Source organism: Morone saxatilis, unplaced genomic scaffold (assembly GCF_004916995.1).
Source record: "Morone saxatilis isolate NCDOM2014 unplaced genomic scaffold, NCSU_SB_2.0 Contig5, whole genome shotgun sequence".
Classification (NCBI taxonomy): domain Eukaryota; kingdom Metazoa; phylum Chordata; class Actinopteri; family Moronidae; genus Morone; species Morone saxatilis.
This window is the reverse complement of record NW_023340095.1, coordinates 15,230,169-15,249,241: the sequence shown is the minus strand read 5'-3', so window position 1 is coordinate 15,249,241 and position 19,073 is coordinate 15,230,169. Positions and strand designations below refer to the sequence as shown.

At 39.1% G+C, this 19,073-nt stretch overlaps 1 protein-coding gene across 2 annotated transcripts in view; it reads left to right on the top strand.

Annotated features, from left to right (window-relative positions):
- Positions 1–19,073, top strand: part of LOC118339442 (rho GTPase-activating protein 6) — a 20,393-nt gene extending 1,320 nt beyond the window's left edge. The window contains exons 1-13 of one of the 2 annotated variants that reach the window (XM_035677059.1): positions 6,285–6,582; positions 10,256–10,415; positions 11,022–11,093; positions 11,917–12,179; positions 12,353–12,548; positions 12,725–12,780; positions 12,884–13,034; positions 13,146–13,294; positions 14,507–14,686; positions 15,301–15,398; positions 15,543–15,802; positions 16,622–16,696; positions 16,778–19,072. In XM_035677059.1, coding sequence (XP_035532952.1) covers positions 6,544–6,582; positions 10,256–10,415; positions 11,022–11,093; positions 11,917–12,179; positions 12,353–12,548; positions 12,725–12,780; positions 12,884–13,034; positions 13,146–13,294; positions 14,507–14,686; positions 15,301–15,398; positions 15,543–15,802; positions 16,622–16,696; positions 16,778–17,343 — 2,265 coding nt within the window. In that variant the 5' untranslated portion in view covers positions 6,285–6,543 and the 3' untranslated portion in view covers positions 17,344–19,072. Of the gene's footprint in view, positions 1–6,284; positions 6,583–10,255; positions 10,416–11,021; positions 11,094–11,916; positions 12,180–12,352; positions 12,549–12,724; positions 12,781–12,883; positions 13,035–13,145; positions 13,295–14,506; positions 14,687–15,300; positions 15,399–15,542; positions 15,803–16,621; positions 16,697–16,777 lie in introns of those variants that run through there. The other variant, XM_035677058.1, reaches the window with a different exon arrangement.

The following is a 19,073-nucleotide window of genomic DNA, read 5'->3' as shown; positions in this document are numbered from 1 at the left end:
TGCATTATTAGGGTCTTGACACAAGGAAAAAGATAACTGTCCATGGTTTTCATCTCCATGAGGAGGTGCCTTACTATGTCATGTAATTAGAACAAAAGTAGAGGGACAATATATAAAAACACTCCATTACAATGGCCATTTGCATCTGTTCTTTTGTTAGAGATACATTTATTTTAAATTTACACTATTTAATAGTGTCACATTCACAATTTGAACCAATCTGTACTGCTGTGCTTAAGCTGGTCCTCATGGTAACACTGTTTGTTCAGTATAATGGAAATGTATTGCAAACATGACATTATAATAGGCTTGTAATGAATACCAGGTATCTGGGCTCTCTTACAGTCATCAACAATAACCCAGGTCCTACAGGCAGAGCTCTTAGAAATGTAATCACAGTAAATCTGAATGAAGCTGATTAATATTGGAGACAGCTCTGTGTCAGAGAGGATATTTAATGTGATTTATGACTTAGGGGAGTGCTTGCACGCTGCCAACACCATTATGCTCAGAGAGCTGCACTACAGCCTAGTTTTTTGCCAAGCACTGTAAAGTTGGAAAATGTTACCTCCACTGTGGATAACCTCAGACACATTGTGAGAAAGTAGTTGTTATAGATATTCTCATTATTCACTGACAATATTTCACTAATACAAGCTCTTTGGGGTATTTTTAGACAGCAGAGTTCTACTACTGTATTTCTAGTGCTTCAGCATACCATTAACAACTCCAGCCAGTTAAGCTAAAGTCTGAGGTGTGAGGTCCTTCCTGGAGACTCACATGACCGTGCTGTCGGATTAAACTGACAGTAAGTGCCTTGCTATATGCAAACCTCCTGTCCGTAATGAAAGTCACATTTTCTGGGTGGGCGAATATCTAACCAGCACTTCATTCAGGGACAGTAGTATCTAAGATACCGTTGCAACAACATTAATGAAGTCAGGCTGAAAATGTTTCTCCCTTTGCACAAAACACTGCTGCGCCTCCACCCAATAACAGCCCCAGCTCTACAAGACTCTCCTTTTATGAGATGTACTCAGGCAGTCCAGGCCTCTTTACTCTAAGTTACTGTATTTAGTTTCTTGAATGCCATCCAGTATATATGTTTTGTATTTAACAAAGAGTGAACCACATGGGTAACCATAGGTTTTATAATCAATGGAAATCCATGATTGCAATGTGTTTGGTCATATCCTAATTAAGGTCTGCTCTGCTATAAGTCTGTGATGCATATGATTCAAATCAAGAGGTCATTTATTGTAGCATGATCCTGGCTTAAAAAAACATCCTTTCCGTTGTTTGAAATAGAGTCAGAATGGTATTTTTGATATATGCTTTAAATGACCTTGCATTTTCCATAGGTTGAATATCACTGCTCTGTTAGAGGTGTACTCACTCAGGGTCTCGGTAGGCTGTGCTGAGATGGAAAGCAGAGACATCTGGTTTACATGAAGAAAGCCTCAACCTTTATTTCTCACAGTACAGCAGCATGACCTGATCCTTGGCTACAGTCCCTCAGGCACATATTTCTTCCCACGGGAGACTGCCCGTCCGTTTGCATGGCATGGAACTAAACCTGCTGGATTTTGAAACTGCAGCACCATAGCATTCAGTTTGTGTCTGATAAGAGAACACATAAACAGTGAGTTAGATGAAAGCATAGGTGGTAAGACAATCAATCAAAATCTCACTTTCAAGTACCTTTGTATGGTTACATAACAGCCATATATGATCAGCCTTTTGTAAGTCAAAGGGTATTCCTCAGCCTCAATAGATAGATACCTGCACTGGATAACGGAATTCAGGGGGGCTGCTGCAGGTTCCAGCTGATACTCGGCGTTTGGCGGGGTACACCCTGGACAGGTCGCCAGTTAATCACAGGGACAGTGCAACATGCCTCCAAATAAGATAAATATGTTCATTGTGGTGTATGTGAGAGTGGAGAGCATTGTTTTAGGTCCAAAAATGCAATAGACACAATGCATCGTGAGACAGGGGACAGAACAGTGAAGTTTTGAGATTGGATCATTTTGCATTCTTTTGGATAAGAGAGGACAATAGACTTTTTTTTACAGTAGCCATTTTGAGATGAAATAGTAGGGTCACAGGTGTCACCAATGACACTAATTAAGGTTCTGTTCCATTTAGTGTAGCAGAGCCTTTGCAGTGAGCCAACATGCATTACAGCAGCAACCCTGACTAAAGGAACAGAACCTTAATTAGTATCATCGGTAACAGCTGTGATTACCCTACTATTTCATGTCACAATGGTTGCTGTGAAAAAGGTCTATTACAGAAACATACATACGAGCTTTAGACTACAGCAGCATTAACAATATATGTACATTAAAGGTCATTTTAGATACTTCTCTAGAAACCTGCAGTACCCTTTGTCTGTTTGATATATGTACATCTGCACGGCATACTGCACTATAGAACTGATCTTAAAGTGTTCTGGATGCCTTTGAATATATCGTGACAGTAGGCATGACTGCCACAATGTAACTGTCACGATATAACTGCAAGTCAATTACTGTAGGTTCCTTCTCTGATCCACCACATAAGTTCCTAGCATTGGTTACAGTCATTTTAAGGATTCATTTAAATTGATTTCATTTGAGGCTGTTATTGGACTAGCTTCTGGAAAAATATTGCCTTTTGGTTAAATCCTAAAAAAAAAAAATCATTCATTGTCTTTCACTTTTTCTACATTCTGTTTTAATAGTGTTCACATGAAATCTTGTCTGTGGAAGATTTTGGAATGACCCCAGGCAGTGTCTGATGTAATCTTCAGTTATTTGATACAATGCATAAGCCTTAAGAGAAATACCTTTGTAAGACACTCTAAACAGCCAGATCAGATATGCAACTATGAAATATATCTCCATTCGCTCAGGTTTCTCTTGGGGAGCTAGTAAATTGCAGAAGCTTACAAAGCCTTTAGAGGGAGCCATTCGTCATTCTGTTGTAGTACTGAAGTGGCCAATGAGGACATTAATCACTAAGATGAAGGGGAGACAGTAGAGTCCAAAGATGAGTGCATTCATGTAAGTTTTATAAAATGTACACGACTATCCTGTTACGGTTTATATGAGCACTGCAGTTTTAACATGGTACACAACATAGCATGTTTCCTCAATGTCCAGTTGTGTTGTTTGCTAAAGCAGCACTGGCTTCTGACCACATATTTTAAATGCAATTTTAATTATTATTATTCTCATGCAGGGGTTTGTCGATTTTGTTCATTCATTAATGAAATGTAGCTTTAAATGCTGTTTTAAGCAAAGCTGGCAGCTTAATTCTGAATAGAAATATTGGCTACATATTAAATTTCACACTGAAAAACCATGATGCCTAAAGCACATCTGATACATTGGTTGAATAATTGGATGATGCAGAGAAAGTTTGAGCGTACTGTGCTGTTTAGATGGAATGCCATCTGCATTCCTTGGAGCACCGTGGAGGAGAGACAGCCTGAAGGAGAAAGAGCTTGGAGGAAACTGGGGGAAAAAAAAACATCTCTTTCTTATGAAGCCACTTGAATCTCAAAAAACTTTAACTTTGTTAAATGCAAGAAATATATTTGAATTAAAATCCAGCTTCTTTTCAGAAAATGTTTTGATTTGCAGTGAAATGTAGCAGCGTTGCCTCTTTTACTATCCCACTCTCAATTAATAAAAAGCAACAACAGTGGTGAAAGGAGTGACTCACCAAAATGTACTCTTTGTCACTGTGCTCTCAGGCTTTGTGCTTTCACTACCACAGAAAGTACTGGAAACTATTTATCATGAGACACTAAACCTTTCAATTGAAATCAATTCAAGTGAGCCTACATATGCCATAGGGAAATCTTTCAAAGGAATAATTGATTTCCCAAAAAATGTAGACACGTAGAATTTGATTGTGGTTTTGACTACTTTTGTGAAGCAATAAGTTAAAGGGACCCTCACATTGTACCTGAACAAATGTGGAGAACTGATATTGGTATAATTGTAGTCGACAGAATGGATATTTAATCCATCTGCAGGCTGTTCTGCTCACAATATGACATACGGTAATATGACAATATGATATTAGGAACCAGGCAGCACCTGCCCCAGCTGGCTGCTATGCAACAAGGTTCTCATTTTGCTCTTGATATTTATTAAAACTAATGTAATAACCTAAAACTTGGGACTTAAATGTGTCACAGAGAGCAGGACACAGAGATCATCTGCTATCTGTATTTAAATGTCCAAGACATGAAGCTATTATTACTAACATTGGGCTATAGGTGAAGTTCTATACCTGTTTTAAGACTTAAATGTTGAGTGTCATTGTTTTCAACTTTTACTGAAGATACTGCGCAGCCTAAAGAGCTCTCAAAGTGAATTAGGATTTCTCCGGCCAGCATCACCTTCAAAATGGTTTGTTTCCGTCGGACATGCTGCTTCCTGTTTATCATCACCCCGCATTACATTAACAACCTCATTCCAGCACTCCAGGAGGCAAAAGCCATGCCAGAACAGAATAGAAGAGAAATGTCCTACCAGAACTATTAAGCTGTCTTCAGTCTCACCTCACACATGATTTCATAATTTAGTAGAAGAAGATAAAGGGTATTTTATATAGGCTACTAAAGTGTCAACATCATCATTCAGAGGGAGGCAACATGTGAACGGGTGACTGCCAAGTGACATATCTTACTGCTGTCATTGCTGTCTGATTATTAAAGATTTTACAACATTTTAATGAGACTTATTTTCAGGACTGTGTGGGTGGTAGCCTGTGCTTACTTACTGTCATCTGTCAATGCAGCCATGACAACATGCACAATGCCAGGACAGTAAAACTGAAGCAGCTAAATTGAATTAAGCCACCATTAATTTTAAATCTATTAGAAATGACCAAAAAGCACAATAGGCATTTTGAAAAGCACTGATGTGAATACTAAAATTAATGATGGCTGAATTCCATTTAGCTGCTTCATTTTCAGGGTCCTGGCATTGTGCATGCTGTCACACTGTCATGACTTACTGGGACACTTGAATATAACAGAGACATTGTTAATGTTATTAATAACACCTGTGTCTTTTTTTATAATGATAAATCAAAATGTCTGCTCTGAAAAAGGCCTATTTCCTCTATTCAACCCAAATCAAATCTAATACATACAACATTTTTGGAGCTTGACTGGATCATTTAAGAGTGGATTGGATGGATGATAACCATATGTGAGTCAATATCACATTAATATACATACAAACATTTTTGACGTGCATTATTACAATCTGGTGAATTAACTAGGCTATGTAATGTTACAAAATGAACTCAAACATATGTTTGACAGTTCTTTATTATCAATTCATGTTACTCATAGGCCCATATATGTATGTGTATATATATATATATATATATGCAGATAGATACCAATATATCAGCCAGGCGGTCTAGCACAAATTGTTTTCAGTCATTTTAACTCCACAAGCTGTGCTGCCAAGACTGCTGAATCATATAGATATATATATATATATAAAAATCTAAATAATATCTACCAGACAGATACAGACTTCATAGGACATCCATAAAAAGTTGCCTGAGTAAAAAATATTTTAAGGTTTAACATCAATATAGCTATCAGCTGTTATATTAGTGAACCAGTTCAGGCAAATTACACAAACCAAAAATTATATTTTTATCACTTACCTCTGTTAGTTTATAGTAATGCAGTTCGTTGTTGTTTTAATTTACCTGGTTCTGAGATATGTCTCTGATATTCCTGCCACCACCCAATATAGCTGAGGATTAACCTGCCCTGTGTAACTATAAGTCTACTAACAAGACAGCCAGTTAACTGATTGTCTTGATAATCACAATCACAAGTTAGGAACTCTGTTGTGTTGTTAGCTAGATAAACAATTACACTCAACAGTAATAGATTCAACATCTTAAATATGTTCACCTTTCATTTGAGTTTGTTTATTTGTTTGTGTTGCTGTTAGTTTTACTGCTGTACGTCAATTCGCGCCTTTTTGTTTTCATCTCCAGAGCAACGCTGGCTGAGGCTCATGGGTATTGTAGTATTTACAGCAATCCGCCCATCCAACTCAACTACCCCAAAATGCTGTTGTTTTTTAATATAACTGGTTTAGCTATGCTTTAAAATTACTATACAATATCAGTTATTAAACACACTGCCATTCCCAAGCGATACACAGATGTTTGTGTGACTGAACCCTCTGTGTATAACCTAACCTACAGGTAGGGGACTCCTTCTCTTTCCCTCCTCGGATGGGTTTCTTCTTTTCACTTGACCTGACTCGGAGAGCACTGACCCCTCCCAATCCATTTATCACTGTAATTCATAGGGACTGCGTCTCTCGCCGTGATGTAAATCACTCGCTGAACTTGATGCACTTTTAAGTGCACGTTGTCGAAGACCTGGATCCAGGCTTCAGCTGCGAGCATGTGGACTAGTATTATGTATGTGGGGCGTTCCGTCCGGAGTCAAATGGCGTCGGTTTGAGGGGTGACTTCTCGTCGGTGGCGACCCGAGTCTTTATAATGGGAAACCCCCTCCTCGAGCGACGCATACCCTATGTCGTGAGTAGCTGCTGTTATTGGTTTGTCTTGTTAACTTAGGCAAGTGGTGTGAACAACTAATGTATGCAAATAGTTCATACAAGCGGAGGAAGTAACTACAGGTAGACAGAAAGTCCATGCTATCTAGAAATATCCAGATTAAAACATCCTAAAAGCTGTGGAAGAATAAAGATATTAACGTTATTGCACTAACTGAGCTGTTCTGTGTCCCCCCTCCTTAAGTACAGTGTGTGTCATCAGCACTTGGTCAACATTAGTAGCTTATTATTAATCCAATCCTCCAAGGACTTTGTGTAAATAGTGACTTTACCTTGAAAGCAAAGGAAAAATAAACAGCTGATATATACCCTTCCTTTAAAACAGCATGCATTTATCTATTTTAAGAACGACAGGATATGAATAGTTTATTTTTTGTGTTAGTGCTGGTCCTTCCCAAGTTTTAAAGGATGCCACAATGTTATTTTGGTTTTGGTCAACATTGCATGCATACTTGTAAGAAATAAAAATAAAAAATGGCTGTGATCAACTGCAGTTTTTAAACAACTAATGCAACATATCGCTCCTCTAAAATTATTAATAATAAAGTGGAAAACTCTTCCCACAATGTCCCATTGAATGGCTTTCCTGAGCACCGAGGAATATTCATCACCTCACTGGATCCATTTCAAGTGTGGTCCATCGGTGTAATCTGAGTTCTCAATCTCGCTATTTTGTATGAACTGCCTTGCACGTTTCCTCTCATTGTATCATGGGGAGTTTTAACAAAAGCTTTGCGTTTCAGCAAGGCTTTGAATTCAAGTTAGGCAGTGCACAGCCAAAGAAAGGGCTTGTTTGTGTGTATTCACTGAAACAGGAGAGGGTTGCAATAAATTATCAGTTGATGCAATTCAATAGGTATGCTTGCTTCATTCCTGGCTTTGTTGTATAAACAGTATAAAAATAGGGGAATAAAAACAAAAAAGGAACTTTTTATAGTTTAATCATTGTAACAAAATAGACAAAACTGTTTTTTTTTATTAGCATGTAGTCAAAAGAGAGAAGAAGACAAAGCCTGTTAGGCTTCTTTGTGTAAAGTCAGATGGCTCATAATATCGTGGAAAGGCAGGCGGCCAAATCTGGTATTTTAATTTTAAGATTAAGAGAAGTACTGGCTTCATCAGTGGCTGCTTAAATCATGAGCTCAGCTAAGAAAAAGAAACTTCATCCAACTTTGACACTGACTGCTTCTGTAACAACTGGGAGCAGCTGTTAGGATCTGACATCCTTCCACTGAGATACATCTGAAAACAACGAGAAAGTCTCACCCACAAGTCAAAAAATATTATTATTTAGAATTATTATAGAAGAATAGATATATATTGAAGTGTTGGCTTTTTCAATTCACATATTCATCTAATACTAATTCTAATAAGAAGAAATAGTGGATAAGTGAGTTGCAATACTCCACCCAGGTGTGCACTTCATGTCTGGACATGATACACTCAAACCTGCCATTATGGAATTGTTAAAAGGGTGTTGCATCAAAATGCTACACACAATTCTTGGAATTGCTAGTCATTTTCTACGATTTGAGGATGTCACTTCAGTGAGAGAAACTGTGGGAACCTAGCTGACCCTCACATCAGACAGGGAGAAGGTTTCCTCTCCCATATAATCACACAAGAGGAATGTCTGAACAGAACAAGTAGATTACAGCAAACATGACTGTATTTTGCTGTTGTACTTCTGTGTCACGACCATCTCTTGCCACGTTTAAATGATGTAACTGAGGCAAAAACAAAACAAAAAAACACATAAAGAAACAGTTTAAACCCATAGTGTGTTTTTAAATGACTACATGGTGAAAAACACTGAGAGACCAGGGGCCTGTGTCAAGAAGTGAGTACAACGTAAAGGTCCAGTGTGAAACATTGAGGAGGATCTATTGGCAGAAATTGAACATAATATTCATAAGTATGTTTTCATTAGCATATAATTACTGTTCAATGAGAGTGTCAATCTTAGCACAGTTAAAATGCAGCTGTAATCTGCATGCATTTAGCGTGGTAAACTGTTTATCACTCTGTTTACAGGGTTTTGATCTAATTCTCTGTTAAACATGCCGTTAGATGTGCAGCATAGGTTACCATGGTGATAAAAGTGAGCCAGCTTTATGATATAAAACCCAAGTAAAAACCAAAGCTACCTGACCAACCCACTGATCTCGCTTTGTGGTACAGGCTCCAGGTCTTCAGCTGAGAGGATTTTGTTTGTAAAAGTCATTTTTTAAGCAAAAATTCTAGAATGTCCTGCTTTCTTTTGTCTTACACTATGTGAGTAATTAAGTATCTAAAGGTTTAAGGTGCTTTAGGAAATTGTTTGTTTTTTTTCTGACATTTTGTATGAATGATTATTCTATCAATAAATAAAATAATTGGCAGATCAATCGATAATGAAGAACATAACTGATGCTGTGTATTGTGTGCTCAGTAAAATATTACATGTGGTAATGTGCTGCTTGTTTTATCCAAACAATAATCCAATAACTTATTTTTTGTGCTTAACGCATTATGTTTTAGTGCAGTTAAGGCGTTATTCACTTGCTAACAGCACTGATAGTAGACATGAGGTCCTGATCCAATGCTGATTATTTTCCACTCGGTTCCCAAAGACAAACTGGACACATGATAGTGACTGCTACCTTTGTGCGGGCCAAAGAAAATAGTCACATCATGTCCTCTGTCCATATTTATACTGTACTTTGTCATACTGTATGTGTACCAGAAAACAGTATGCTACTGTAGCACAGTCCTAATTCTCATTTAATGGGAGTGAGCCACTTTAGCGTAAGCCTTATCCTGATAATGAGTTACTAAGCTTCTTTGGAACATGGCTCATATGATAGGCTTGACTGTACTGGATCAAAGCACTGTAATCTCCAGCATGTAGATGCTCAAAGGTTGAGGATTTCAGAGATTATTTGCCTCCCTCGTCATTAGTAAGGTACTAAAACTTCAGAATGGGTCATCTCTGGCACTGTTTGCTAATGAAGTATTGTTTAGGGAAAGTTTTTTATTTATATTGACGATAGCTTATTCAAAAATCAGTGGAGTATTTACCCAAATTATATGCAGCGGCATGCACTTTACTGAGTGTAGCGGGGATAGAATTAAAATGAGGTATTTCACAGTTAAGAGCTTCTGTTAATGTGTGATTGCATTATTTATAAGCACATTTTTGCTACTTGTAAAATAGGATAATCTACATAATCAGGTCTCTCGCTGCTTTCTCCGGTAAGAGAACGCACCCAATAAAAATCCCTTACTGAAAGTATTGCTAATGTCAACAACTCTCAATTCTCGCTACTAAAATCAGAAAAACACATTTGTGTTAGATTACATGGAAAGTACACTCCAGTGCTGAATTCTGACGTCAAGCACATAATACCATTTAGACATGTCTGAAAGGAAACTGTCTTTACAGTGTTAGCTTTCAGTCTTTGTCATGGAAAACAGCAAATGATTAATGGTAATGTTTAAGTTGGCAAGTGAAGGAAAGGTGTCAGTCATGCTCAGAATCTGTAGAGGCTGCGATTGGTCATGAACTTAGAAAGTGACGGCAACTAATGATAGATATAGATGTATCTGACGTCTTTTGTGAATACGTGTGTGTGTGTGTGTGTGTGTGTCCTCAGGGTGACTTCACCTGGAACAGCGTGTCAGGACGTAGTGTTGGCCTGAAGCCCGTCCCCCTGCAAAGCCTCTCAGAGTTGGAGAGGGTTCGTCTGAAGGACGTGGCCTTTAGGCGATTGCTTCGGGATCGCGACCTGGGCTGCCACATCACCATCCCTAAATGTATTAAAACACACACACACACACACACACACACACACACACACACACACAAAATAGTCCCCTTCCTTATTCAGCAAGTTGCTACTCTGTCCCAGGCAAAAGCTTGTCACAGCATGTCTTTTGAACACATACAGACCCACAGTATCACAATAATGGCAGGGTGTATATCACGATACAGTAATTGTTCTCTAAATTTAATTAAGAAATGGTTTAAAATAGCCCCAAACTGTTCATTTGGAACTTCCATACAAACAAAAACATCTTCTCCTGCTCTGTATATACCATCATATCAACTCAACTCATACTCAACTCTACATGTAAAGAATTGTTTTTCATTTTAGTGTCCTAACTGCTTAATTGATTTCATAGTGCGAGATTGTCTACTATAATCATACTGTAACAGGCTGTTTTAATTGCAATTTTAAACAAAAAATATATAATATAAATCATTTTACTTTAATAGTTTTATTCTATTTATTTTGTAGTCTTTTGTAATCTTGTTGTCGATTGTATACTTTGAGAATGCCATATGTGGTAGAGCCCAGGAGCATATTGACAAGTGTTTTTTGTTTTTGATTTAACCGTAACACCTCTGCCTCTTTTCAGATGGCCACAAGCACAAAAAGTCACTTAGGCTGAAGTTGGATTCATTATCTAAAGAGAAGAGCAGAGACAAAGGTAATGTGGGATGCCATGCACATACTCCTTACTGTAAGGGGAATCTCAGTGCTTCTCTGGCAAATTGTCTTAAGATAAGAATTTCTAGCATACTCAGTGAAATTGTTATTTTTTCCATCCCAGTGAAGATAAACAGAGTTCTTTTTTAGGTCTGTGGGAGAGCCACTGAGTCCTGACAGACATTTATTCCCCTCTAGTTTCTAGTCTAGTCAGCCTCAGACACTTGAAAAGATACTCTTTGATCCTTTTGGGTGAAGCTGTATAGACTCACCGAAGCAGACATTTTCTGCCGTGTATACCAGCGGAGCTCTGAGTGATCAGAATCTACAGTGCACTAAAGACGTCTCTGAGGGAGCTGTGATCTTCAACTGCCGCGCCCGCTGTAACAATCTGGCAGGAAAGTGATGTTCTCTGTCAGACAGGCAGTCGAGGGAAATAACAAAAACAATCTTAAGTGGTAGCTCATTCATTACAGCCTATCCTCCGGCATGGCCGGCCCCCTCTTTCCTCTTTTCCACTTTTGTTTACAAAGGCACTTCAGAAACTATGTGCTCCCTGACTGTGAATATTGAGTGTGCACTGCAGAGCACTGTTCTTGGCATTTCTCCTGTCATATTTATTTAGAGCAGCATTTATTTAAAAGAATATAAAAAATGAATGCAAACACAGTTTAGACACTTACACTTACTAAAATACAAGATCCAGAGGGTAAAATATATAATATGACTGATACAAAATAAGAGTGATTCAACATCTCCAAGTTGATTTGGGGCCAACAAGATGCACTTTAAGCCTCCCTGTCTCGCCTTTTTCTCTCACACAGAGACTACGCCCCAGGCCTTTGCCATACCGCTGTCGCAGGTCATATTCAACGACCGCACACACAAGCAGCGACACGATCCCCCGCGGGAGGGGCACAGTGACCCCACTGAATTGATGCTATCCTTCCTCCACCTGACCTCCAGTTTTAAAAGGACCAACAAGGAGCTCTCCAGCAGCAACTCATCCCTTAGCTCCACTTCTGAGACCCCTAATGAATCACCTCTGCCCAGCACAGTGGATGCAGCCCCACGGACATGCAGGAGGGTAGGCCTTTCTGACAATAAACCTTTTTGTAATCTGTCTGATTACACTTGCACACTAGATTTCTCTGGGAATTTGTGACCTTTTTCTGGATGTTCACGCAGTGGGTGGGTGGTGCAGCCACATTTTATGACTCACAGCACTCACTGGACAGTTGTCACCCATCTGCTTGACAGGGCGGAGTATCCGTGGATTGCATCACTGACCTTGATGATAACCAGTCTCGGCTCTTGGAGGCCCTCCAGCTGTCTCTGCCAGTAGAGGCAGCTGGCAACAGGAAGAAGCGCCACGACAAAAAGCTCAGCCTTAACCCTATTTACAGACAGGTGCCCAGGGTAGTGGATCTCTGCTGCCAGCACCTGGAAAAACACGGTAAACATTATTAATGTAGTGTACAGTATAGAAATGTCCAGCATAGCTCTGTGGAAATAATTGATTCAGTAACAAATGCAGTTTGGGTGTAACCTTGTCACTTATGCAATCTGAATGTCTTTGAGCCTAATTATTAGCCACAATGTTGGCACTAAAAGAGCATGATCTTTGCTTAGGCCTGCAGACGGTCGGAATTTTCCGTGTCGGGAGTTCCAAGAAGAGAGTACGACAGGTACGCTTTCAGCTGGTTAGCTTTAACACACCTTCGTTTAATGAACTGCATCAACTATGAGCAGCATTTCTTGCTTATATAATTGTCACAATATTTCATCCAGCTTCGCGAGGAGTTTGACCAGGGTTGGGAGGTACATTTAGATGAGGAGCACAGTGTCCATGATGTGGCCGCACTGCTGAAAGAGTTCCTCAGAGACATGCCTGACCCACTGCTGACAAGAGAACTTTACACAGCCTTCATCAACACAATGTGTGAGGAGCACACACACGTACACACAAGCAAAGAAATAACAAATCACCATGCTTGGGTAAAACATTCATTTGTGAGGTGTTTTTAACTGAGTTCACTTTTTTTCTCTGCAGTGCTGGATTGTTCAGACCAAGAGAGCGCCATCCAGCTCCTGATATTTTTGCTTCCTCCCTGCAACAGCGACACGCTGCAGCGCCTCCTCTGCTTGTTGTCCACAGTGGCTGCACATGCTCAAGACAGAGTGGACAATCAGGGACACGAGGTAAAGAAACCGCACACACCCTGTTTTTTGTGGCCTGAGATTAAACCTCTGTGGAAGTATGTCACACATTTTTTACACTTCTTGATTACACCAACAGGTACAAAGGAATATGTTAGGGGACTATCGCGGAATAATGCTGAATAACATAAATAAACTGTTTACAAGTTCAATGTGATTGTGATGAAACACCCCTCAGAGGGCAGTAAGACAGATGTTTGTTACATCTGCAGCCTCTAATTTGGAGAAAGTGCTGTGCCAAAGCGCAGCGCATTATGCACGATGACCCATTGTGGGCATCTTGATTAAATGATGCACAACCAACGCTAACCACCCTGCTGCACAGTAACCACACCAACGCTATGATCCTACATTCATCATACAGTTTGGTCATAATTTATTTCCCCAGTCTATTTGTTGTAAACAGTGACAAGTGTGAGCAATTTGTGACATAGTGGGGAACAGTTTATCTCAACATTTACATATTTGTGCTGAAAGCTACAGTATTTTTGTCCCACTCTATGAAGCCAGTGTCAATCAACTGTGTGTCCCTCAGCACTGTGATTTGAGTATGTGGTTTAAAGATGTGAGATTAGTAATGTGATTGTAATGATGTTTATAAAATATAATGATGAATTATCTCACACAGCAAAGTGTCTTGTGAACATAACTTGAGTCTTTGCGATTTTGCCGTTGAACATGGCCCCAAAATCCCTTTTTCTGTAACGATCATCGTTTTACAAATTGTGTGCTTTTTAAAAACTGATCGTCGCAGTGGAGATTAATTGGTTCCCACGTTTATTCTTGGCCTCAGTCCTAGAGCATACATACTGTAACGGAGCAAAAGAGGTCTCTTTGAAGAAAAGAAGGGAGGGCCAGCCTTATTGATGGTGGCAGGGCTATGTTAGGTGCACATTCTCAACATTTCCTGGGTGCCAAGGAGGGTCTGCCTACAGCAACAGACTCTAAATACAATAATTACTTTATGAGTGTAGAATTTTCATTCCTTTGTGTAAGCACATGGGTAAAAGAAAAGAAAATGTAGGGTAATTTGTTAACTTCTATGTAAATAATTTGATCTAGAAAACATTTCTTGTAATTGATATGGGTTATTGCAGATGATAGTTTTGCTGTGATGTGTAGCTGAAAACCCACCCTACACCTTACTAAATATCCACTGAAAGTATGAATATATGCTGTCTTCTTTTTGTATAGAGCACAGGAAACAAGATGACATCGCCCAATTTAGCTACCATCTTTGGACCCAACCTCTTACACAAACAAAAAAACTCAGACAAAGAGTTTGCAGTCCAAAGTTTTGCCCGTGCAGAGGAGAGCACATCCATCATCAGCGTGGTCCAAAGGATGATCGATACATATGATACACTCTTTATGGTAAGCCATCCTTACTGCCAACCAAAAGCCATTTACAGTTAAAGACTGCGTTTAATCAAACAATCTTAAGGTCTTAGTCAGTTTTTCCTTTGGCAAAAAAAGTGTTTATGGTGTTTATGGGGACTTCTTAAGCGTAATAGAGCGGAGCCACCTAATAAAATGTAAACATTAGCTTTGAAGCTACTGAGAAGAACTGAGCTTTTACGGTCACTTATAAAACAAAGTAGAATCAATCCGTGCAATTTGTTTTTCTCTCCTGAACCATGTGAAATTAAGTTTAGTGAATACTCCTTTTAGTGCATGACAAATGATAAGCCTCACTGCAGAGGTTAATAAGTGTCATCCCACCCTCTGTTTTGCTTATTGACATGATTGGGTGAAAAAGTAATATATTATGTTTTCTCCTTTTAACCAGAAACTTAAGTGCAGATGCACTTAATTTGAGTATCTGAAAATTATCTGTTACGGAAGCCAGAGGGGAAATTAAAAAAGCCCATCAGACATTTGTTCTGCATCATTAGTTCTGCTTTTCTAAACTGCTGTTAATTATTTTCACCTTATAGCATACAAGCAACATGCTGTCAGTTCAAGTGTGATCATTATTATTCTTTCAGGTTCCTGCTGACCTGCAGAACGAGGTGCTGATTAGTTTGCTAGAGACGGATCCTGATGTTGTGGATTACTTACTGAGGAGGAAGGCTTCTCAGTACTCGTGAGTTTCCTCCTTTTGTCTCATAGTGTGCGTGTGTGTTTTGTCCTTCTGCCCAAACCTCCAGATGAATTATACATTGTCTCATGATTACCCCCTGGTGATATTTATCGTATATATATTAATTGCAATTTATCATTTCAACAGAGAGCCAGGCCTTCTGAGAGCAGAGGAGGCCTTTCTGACTGAGAGGTGCTTATCCAATGATTCCATCAAAGCATCTAGTGGAGAGTTGTCTCCCTATGACAACAACTCCCCTGTCCTGTCAGATCCACTGCTGTTTAAATACCCAGAGGACAGCAGTCCACTCTCAGACAGCATCCCCGGACTTTCTGGACAGTATAAACTCAGTGGCCGTTCTAAAGATGGATCTGGCAGCACCTCTCCTACACTTTCTACAGACAAAGGTGATCTAAATTCATTGCAACATGTACATACTTCTGTCTTATGAAGTATAGTTTAAAGGAACAGTTTGAAATTTTTGGAAATGTGCTTATTTACTTTCTTGCTAACATTTAGATGAGAAGATTAATACCACTCTCTCGTCTGTACGGTAAGTATGTTGGTGTTGCAGGTGGTTCGCTTAGTTTAGCGTAAACACTAGTAAAAAAGAGGAAACAGTTAGCGTGACTCTGTAGCAAGGTAGCATAAAGAAAATGTTAATGCATATGTGTTATAAACATTTGTATGTGCATACACCACAGGCATTTACTAGCTGTTTCAGTTGGCTTCCAGTCTTTGTGCTAAACTAAGCTAACTGGCTGCTAGCCGTAGCTCCTTATTTACTGCACATACATGAGAGTTGTATCGATCTTCTCATCTAAATCTCGAATAGGCAAATTTCCCGAAATGTTCAACTATTTCTTGCAAAACTTTTGAAAGTGCACTGCTGGGTATAATATCATTTTATAAAAGATAAAATTCTTATTATAAGCTTCCAAAAACAGCAGCTCTCGTGCCTTTGTGGTTGATTTTTGTTAAAATGACATGGTTTTCACATTTTACTTGTACTACAGTAGTAGTAATTTATCTTAGAATATGGTCAGAAAAACCTTAGTATCATGGTTAAGCTTTTTAAAACATATGAAAGAGACCTGAATCCATTGTCTAGCCAAGGGTATGGGACGAGAAGCTTTCGTGAAAATTGTGTGGGACTTATTTTCTATTGATAAAATGATGAATTCAACCAAAGGAAGTAATCCTCTTTATGCTTTTGTTCCTGTTAGAGGCCACAACTGATCATTTCTGGGACACCTGGCATGAACTGCTCAGCAAGGATTTTAGTGGCCATCACATCACTGGTAATAACCCTCTGTACATGTTGCTGCAGATGGTCTTGAGAGATGTAATAGTGCTGGATGTTAATGAATGGTTTCTCCCAGGCTCCCTAGGAGACATGTCGGAATGTGACTCGTATGGATCATCAGAAGGGCTGAGCAGTCACCAAGGTAACAACAAGCTTCCCGTCAGACCAACACAAACCTCATTGGGCGTGCTGGAAACCAGGCCACACCTCCCAGTGACTCGCAGCAACAGTGGTCCTCATGACCAGAGAGGCCAGACGCAACCGCAATCACCATTACATCAGGGACTGAGTGGCCAATTGGGAGCCATCAGCTCGGACAACTTAGCAGAAAGGACAGGACACCCCGCATGTCCATTATTTAAGGTCAGGACGCATAGTCTGTCTCCCCTTCAGTACTCTGGACAGCTGAGGGAGACCCATATTTCTCATTCTACACCCTCCCTCTTCACATATCAGCCTGACCCCCAAACCCCACAGCAGTCCCAGCAAAGCCCAGCCCCTCAGACTGTAAATACTTCAGATGCTGCCGGGCCTGGACAAGAAAGGGGCCCCGGGGCACCAGACTGGCAGACAGAGAGGTGGCATATATGGCAGATACTGTCGAAAGATAACGCGGACGCCCTGCCTGAAACCTTGGTGTGATGCACTCTTTGTGCATGTTGAACTATACTGTTAACTTTAAGAGAAATTGGTCATTTGCTGGTCACATTATCGTCTGTATTTGCAGTACTGGTTAATATTTCTCATTGATAGACTGATGGAACTTCACACCAACATGTGTTTTTGTTATGTTGCAGGAGTGTTAAACTGTATATAATGTATAATAATATTTGTTTCATATGATATAAAACAATTGTTTTATGTAATTTTGTACGTTTCTTTGGTAGTTTATTTTATTGTTTTGTAGTAATCGCTTAGATTATTTGCAACACAACCATCAACAAACTTGTATTTACACTTGAATGTCATAAATAGACTTGAATGATATTAATGCTTAAATTTGAAGCCATGAATGTTTTTCATTGCTGGGTGTAAAAATATAAACCCAGTTTATGTTGTAATATTGCTTTAAATTTGTAGTATCTTGATATGTACTGAGGTTGAGGCTTTAACATTGACCTTTGTTACAATTACAATGTACTTGTGGAAATGCTGCAGACTATGTCCATATTACCACACCTTTTTGTAGCCAGATTTTAGTGAACTGTCTGTCACATTGATTTTCTGCTTATACACACCCCAACATTTTGTGTTTGAGATATATATTATTTGTAAATGTACTTAGTACTTTGCAATTTAATGAGAAACAATTGCCCATGCTCTTTCTAGGTTCCCTTCTCAATAAACTGACTGTGATTAGTTTAATTGAGAAAATGATAAAAGAAATCTCAGCCTGTCCTGTCTGATACATTTTTACATTTACAAATTCTATGGAAACCAAATTGCACTGTTTTCTTTCATTGATGGCCTCAGTGTCTGACTGTGACTGTAGACAAATTGTATGTGTAGGAAGATGACAGCATGAATTTGAATTAGTTTAGTGGTGTGACATGAGACGAACTAAGTTAAAAGCCTAAGAGAAGTAAGATAAGCTAGTGTGCAGTGACATAGGTCAGAACATGCAGTTATTTTCTGCCCAGCATGTTTTGGAATTCAGTAAAACCCATAATCTATCTATGGGTCCCATGTGGTATGTGGCACTTGCCAAACCTTACTGAATCTCTATTTTTACTTTTTTAAAGTGGCCACAGCTTACAAATTATGTTACCACCACTGTAGAAAATTAATGTGAAAGTCAGTGTGGATGCATATTGAACTCCTATGAGGAGCCATGTTTTCTATCTAACTTTCCCCCTTTTTCCCTAGTTCATTCAGGAATCAGAAGTGAAACAATTGCCTGAACTGGCCACAAGAGGGAAGCATGAGACCAGGAAATTATTTTCTGTTTCCTTGCCGAATCTAATCCTTGTGCATTGTGGGTATACAGTGGGTTTTAACGACTCATTACACATTGAACAGCTATTAGTTAAGTTTAAATCTTATTAGACTCTTTTCCCAACATGGTAGGGATGGTGGTGATTTCATGTGTTCAACAGTAATCTCCCTTTATGCGAATGGAAAAAAGAGATCGGAGCTGAGACAATAACAGTAACAATTACCACTAAATATACTCTCAAAGTACTGCAATTACAAGACGTAATCACAATAAATATGCAACTCTGCAGGAAATAGCTACCATTGAAATCTGGTACAGATTACAGATCGTTCATAAAACTCTGGGAAAGCATTTGAGCATATGACAGTACGATTTGTTGCCTTAAAGTATTGGAAATGATTGAAATGATTGAAATTGTGTAATTTTGCATTATAAA